The sequence below is a fragment of the Colias croceus genome, chromosome 15 (assembly GCF_905220415.1).
Source record: "Colias croceus chromosome 15, ilColCroc2.1".
Lineage (NCBI taxonomy): Eukaryota > Metazoa > Arthropoda > Insecta > Lepidoptera > Pieridae > Colias > Colias croceus.
Window position 1 is genome coordinate 7,964,294 of NC_059551.1, and position 6,072 is coordinate 7,970,365.

Genomic DNA, 6,072 nt, shown 5'->3' on the forward strand with positions numbered 1-6,072 from the left:
AACTATAAAACTATCAACTTAATATGTAATTCTGCTTATCAACTAAATATACAAATTTATGCTATATCGTCGCCCAGTATTTATGTTAGACGATTTTCAGATGAAAGGAGGTTTTTATTTTTTCCTAAAAGCAAAAATGAGGCTAAGGTATTTAATATTTATTAATTGAAAGAAGTAAAAAGTATGATAAAATATTTATTAAACTATTACATTAAAAGCTTTCACACAGATTTAAACTATACATTTATAAGCTATAACACACTCCAATACATTTTCATAACAAATTAAAAATAACTTTCAAATATTTGTAATAATCTCTTGATTTCTGCTATTCTAGCTGCTTGCGCTTGAACAGGTATCATAGCTTGCGACACTTCTTCCCCTTTTGCTAGTATAGTGTACATACTTTTAATGTTATTGTCCATAGCATCACAAGTTTTCCCTACAGCATCCTTATATACCTCCATATTTCCAGCGGTCAATGAAGAATTGGAATGTAAAATACTGGATAAATTTTCTATAAGGTTATCTACAGATTGCGCAATTTTTTGAGCTTCATGTTCCAAATCGTTCAAAACAGTAATATCTATCTGTCCAATTTGTGGTGCTAGTATCTGCCTGTACAATTTTCCTGAAGGTGTACTTGAGCGTGATGCACTGGAACTACTAAATACTGGTGTTTCACCTTTTTTAGTTACTGGACTTGATAGTTTTATCTTAAATTCTAGATCGTCAGCCACATAATGAGTCATATCGCCAACATAACGAACATGGCCATCTAAGTCTAAGGGCATTTTTTCTTGCTTACGATTTTCTGATGGTAAATCGTATGGTCTGGAAGGACCAGGTGCTTTGATATCGCTATTCTGACCATTATCAGAATTAAATGAGATCTCACTATATGACGCGGTCATTTTAGCGGAAATATCATCATCCCCATCTCCATTTTTATTTGGTTGATCTTCAACAATATCTTTATTATGTTCCGTTGGTGAAACCTCAGGAGTATCAGACATTTTTATGAATAATATTATAATATATTCTTTCAATTCTATAAATATCTTAAGTACTAATAATTTACCGCGACAAATTCATCATCATTAGTTTTAATAAATGCAACTTGATCTAAACAGTCGTTTTATTATTTGCAAATTAATATCGCATAAATTAATTTGTATATTATTTTATTGTAATTAATGACAGCTGACTGACTGCTGACAAGTGACAGATGGTTACAAGTGACAACTGACAGCATAGATTATTGAAATACCACAGAGCAAGTAATATATTTAAATACTAGAGCGAGAGGCGAGAGCACGGCGAGAGGAAACGACTGTTCACTGTTGGTGGTGCGCTGCACGAGAGTAGCAGAATCAGAGGGAACAAGGAGAAATTGCTGAACATCATGAAGTTGATTACATCTGCCCTTAATATACCGCATGATGACCACGAGAGCTCTGTCAACAGAAAGATTGAGAAAGAAGAAGAAGTGATATCCAGGAACTAAGAAGTACCATCTTGCTATATTAAGTCCTGGCGAAAAAGAGAAGAATGCAAAAACGAATAAACAAAATCTTAAACTAAAATTGCAATGTAGCTTCATATTAAAGTTAGTAAACTGTGGTTAGTATATAACTCCGTGGTATTACTTGGTAAACTCGTTCGAGCATCGTTCATCGCCGCAGAGTGGCAAGCATATCGGTATTTCACTTTGGAAGTGCGCTGTGGAATTGCACGTCCTAATTCCGCCATCCTCGTTATTCCATCGTTCGTCGAGGATGGTTGACGTTCCATGTACCCGGACTAAGCGGTACGGATCGTCATTCTTTATTCGAACCGCTAGGGGCTGGAATGTGGGCTGGAACATGCTTCCTGAATCTGTGTTTCCCTGTGTGGGGAACACAGATGAGTACAATATGGGGGTCTTCAAGAGGAGAGTGAACAGGTATATTCTAGGGAAGCACGCTCCATCTTAGGCCACATTTCAGCTTACCATAAGGCGAGATCGTGGACAAGCGCTCCGCTATCGCAGCATAAATAAAAATAAAATAAATTTAAAGATAACAGATAGCAGATTCATCTACGACACCTCTGCCTGTGACGACAACGAAGATAAATTATTGGCACTTTTCAAAACATTGCATATTATTTTAATGCATTAATTTTTATAATATACCTATACGAATATATTAGTTTTATAATTAATTATAAGAATAACAATGAAATTTTGCTATGAGAAAATATGTGCAAAAAAAATTAATTACCTAACTTTATATTTCTTTCTTTCTAAATTAGAAAAAATAATTGGGAATATGTTGGGGAGATGGTGGGTGTATGTACGTTAATAAAAGTATATAAAAACTAGCTGGTGCGTTGTGCGCGGGCTGCAAGCAGCCCGCGAGCCCCTTTTGCCCCTGGGTTGAAGCAATAGGGCAGTCGTTAGAAAATGTGTTTGAATTCCCAGTCTATTTGTAATTTCCTGCTAACAGCGATGCCACAGTCAATCGGAAGTGCTTATAAATTCCCAATTCAAATATTTTCTATTCTGGAATGCTGTCGACCTTCGTGGTGCGCGGGCTGCAAGCAGCCCGCGAGCCCCTTTTGCCCCTGAGTTGAAGCAATAGGGCAGTCATTTGAAAATGCATTCGAATTTCCTGTCCATTTGTTACATCTGCTAACAGCGATTCTACAGTCAGTCGGTAATGCTTATAAATTCCCCATTCAAGTATTTTCCACTCCGGGAGGTTGTCCGTTTCCGAATTTTAAGGCATTTTCAAATCTTCCGTCATTTGAAAATGCGTTAAAATTCCCCGTCAATTTACTTTTGTCTGCTAACAGCGATTCTACAGTCAATCGGAAGTGCTTATAAATTTCAAATTCAAATATTTTCTATTCCGGGGGGCGGTTCACCTTTGAGGGTGCGTGGTGCGCGAGCTGCAAGCAGCTCGCGGCTCATCCCAGGGCAGAAATCTTCAGTCATTTGAAAATGCATTCGAATTTCCTTTCCATTTGTAACATCTGCTAACAACGATTCCACAGTAAATTGGAAGTGCTTATAAATTCCCCATTAAAATATTTTTTATTCCGGGGGGCTGTCCACCTTCGAGGGTGCGTGGTGCGCGAGCTGCAAGCAGCTCGCGGCTCATCCCAGGGAAAAAATCTTCAGTAATTTGAAAATGCATTCGAATTTCCTTTCCATTTGTAACATCTGCTAACAGCGATTCTACAGTCAGTCGAAACTGCTTATAAATAACTTATTCAAATATTGTTAAATTTTTGAAACGTCTTATCGATAGCGGGCAGTGACTTTTCATAATAAACTGTTCAAGAGTTAACCTATCACGCTCGTCGCTTCGCTCCTCGCTACCTATTTGAATATTTAGGCCGGCCGCTGCCGCGACTCACTCGCTTCGCTCGCTTGGCTCGTGCGATAGGTAGTTCAAAAGTTAACCTAACACGCTCGTCGCTTCGCTCCTCGCTACCTATTTGAATATTTAGGCCGGCCGCTGTCGTGACTCGCTCGCTTCGCTCGCATGGCTCGTGTGGTAGTTCAAAAGTTAACCTTACACGCTCGTCGCTTCGCTCCTCGCTACCTAAACTGCTTATAAATTACTTATTCAAATATTGGTAAAATTTTTGAAACGTCTTATCGATAGCGGGCAGTGACTTTTCATAATAAACTGTTCAAGAGTTAACCTAACACGCTCGTCGCTTCGCTCCTCGCTACCTATTTGAATATTTAGGCCGGCCGCTGCCGCAACTCGCTCGCTTCGCTCGCTTGGCTCGTGCGGTAGGTAGTTCATAAGTTAACCTAACACGCTCGTCGCTTCGCTCCTCGCTACCTATTTGAATATTTAGGCCGGCCGTTGACGCGACTCGCTCGCTTCGCTCGCATGGCTCGTGTGGTAGTTCAAAAGTTAACCTTACACGCTCGTCGCTTCGCTCCTCGCTACCTAAACTGCTTATAAATTACTTATTCAAATATTGGTAAATTTTTTAAACGTCTTATCGATAGCGGGCAGTGACTTTTCATAATAAACTGTTCAAGAGTTAACCTTACACGCTCGTCGCTTCGCTCCTCGCTACCTATTTGAATATTTAGGCCGGCCGCTGCCGCAACTCGCTCGCTTCGCTCGCTTGGCTCGTGCGGTAGGTAGTTCATAAGTTAACCTAACACGCTCGTCGCTTCGCTCCTCGCTACCTATTTGAATATTTAGGCCGGCCGTTGACGCGACTCGCTCGCTTCACTCGCTTGGCTCGTGCGGTAAGTAGTTCAAAAGTTAACCTTACACGCTCGTCGCTTCGCTCCTCGCTACCTATTTGAATATTTACGCTGGCCGCTGCCGTGACTCGCTCGCTTCGCTCGCTTGGCTCGTGCGGTAGTTCAAAAGTTAATAAATATTTTCTACTCCGGGAGGCTGTCAACCCTCGAAGATGCGCGGTGCGCGGGCAGCAAGCAGCCCGCGGTGCCGTCTTTTGCCGATGCTATTCAATTATCCTTCCTACTATGGAAATTTCCATACAAAATTTTGGAAAAAAAAATTTCGCTTTTTAGCAAAAAATTTTATGTACCTGGAAGCGGCCCAAGTTTTTAAACATTTTTTACCTTTGTGACCCCAACCTAAGTGCCACCAGTTCAGAGAGCCGTTGAATTTCGTGATGTATGGAAAATGGAAACCGGGGGTTGGAGAGAAATTCTGAGTATGCAGTTTTGTAAATCTGACCAATCAAAGCACAGAAGTCAATTTTCAGACCGATAGTGACGGAAACGGCGCCACCATCTTGCTTTGAAAAATTGGCCATTTTTGAAAAAAAAAATGGCGTCCAATTTGAAATTTCTCGATTGCCCTGGGAGCACCCCATCTTCCTGATCATTTTTTAGTTCTACAACCCCCACCTATCTCGCGCCGTTTCGGAGAGCCGTCGAATTTCGCGTTGTATGAAACTCGGAAACCAGCGATGGAAACTCGATTATGAGTATGCCACCTCAATGTGCGGCTCGATTAAAGCCCCTGTGCCAAGTTTCAGCGCGATCACACCAGCGATGGCCGTTTTAGAATTTGTATGGCGGCGGCCATTTTTTCCGCCATTTTGAATTTTTTTTGCACTCTGAGGTAATTGCTCGAGGTCTACTCCAAGTTTAGTTTGAGCACCCCAGATGTGGCTGCTACCGTTTGCGCGGGCCGTTGACCGTCTTCGAGAGATGAGGGAAAGTTTAAGATTTCGGATTTTTCTGGATATCCTGGGAGCTGGGCGAGTACGAATGCATCATTGGTGTATTTCTCCATTGCACCACCTCGGCTAAATTTACGTTTTTATGTTTGCGCCAAAAATGGAAAAATTCCTAAATCGAGCGTCCCACTACGGCTCCCTGGTAGCGTCCCAGGGTGGTGATCATTTTTAGTTCCGGGACCCCCCACCCAACTCGCACCGTTTCCGCGGGCCGTTGGAGTTTATGTTGTATGGAAGTTGGAAACGGGGGCCCGGAGCCACTCGAACGGGGCACCGATCGATTCGCCGGCTCGAACAGAGCACGTGTGCCAAATTTGAGACGTAAGGATTCATAAACGGCGATTTTGGCAAAGTACGGCGGCCATCTTGTTTTCGCGAAAATCCCCATTTTTCCACCACCCCTGGTAATCGCCACCAGTTCCGAGCATTTTTTGTTCAGACACCCCCCCTCCAGGTGGCACCGTTTTTGCGCACCTCCAGGGGTCCACTTGGTTTTCGAAGATGATCGAGATCGCTATATTTTTCCTCTGGTCACTGGGAGCACCTCTACACGATCACGTCAAAATCCCCCCCACTTTCCACGTAGTTTCCGAGAAAACCGATGTCAGTCAGTGAGTCAGTCAGTGGTAGTGTAGCTTTATATATTATAATATGTAAATTAGCTCTAAATCACTAAATTTTAATAGAAGTTATCCGATTCTGTCGAAAAGTGTCAAAATTGCGGGAATTTTTGACAGTTGTCAATAAAAACAATGCTAGCCTGATTCGTTGCGATCTCATCGTCGATCAATGAGTTAAATAGTTAGTCACTCGTAGTTGTAATTTGTAACAGAAATCCTA

The 6,072-nt window shown here is 41.8% G+C and overlaps 1 protein-coding gene across 1 annotated transcript; it reads right to left on the reverse strand.

Moving 5' to 3' along the window:
- Positions 1 to 182: 182 nt before the first annotated feature.
- Positions 183 to 1,192, reverse strand: LOC123697900 (BLOC-1-related complex subunit 6). The gene has a single exon (XM_045644471.1). The coding sequence runs from the start codon at positions 1,014 to 1,016 to the stop codon at positions 285 to 287; it is 732 nt and encodes a 243-aa protein (XP_045500427.1). The 5' UTR covers positions 1,017 to 1,192; the 3' UTR covers positions 183 to 284.
- Positions 1,193 to 6,072: the final 4,880 nt, after the last annotated feature.

Excerpts from the sequence above, each read along its gene's own strand:
- LOC123697900 (XM_045644471.1), bottom strand. The coding sequence starts at position 1,016 with ATGTCTGATACTCCTGAGGTTTCACCAACGGAACATAATAAAGATATT.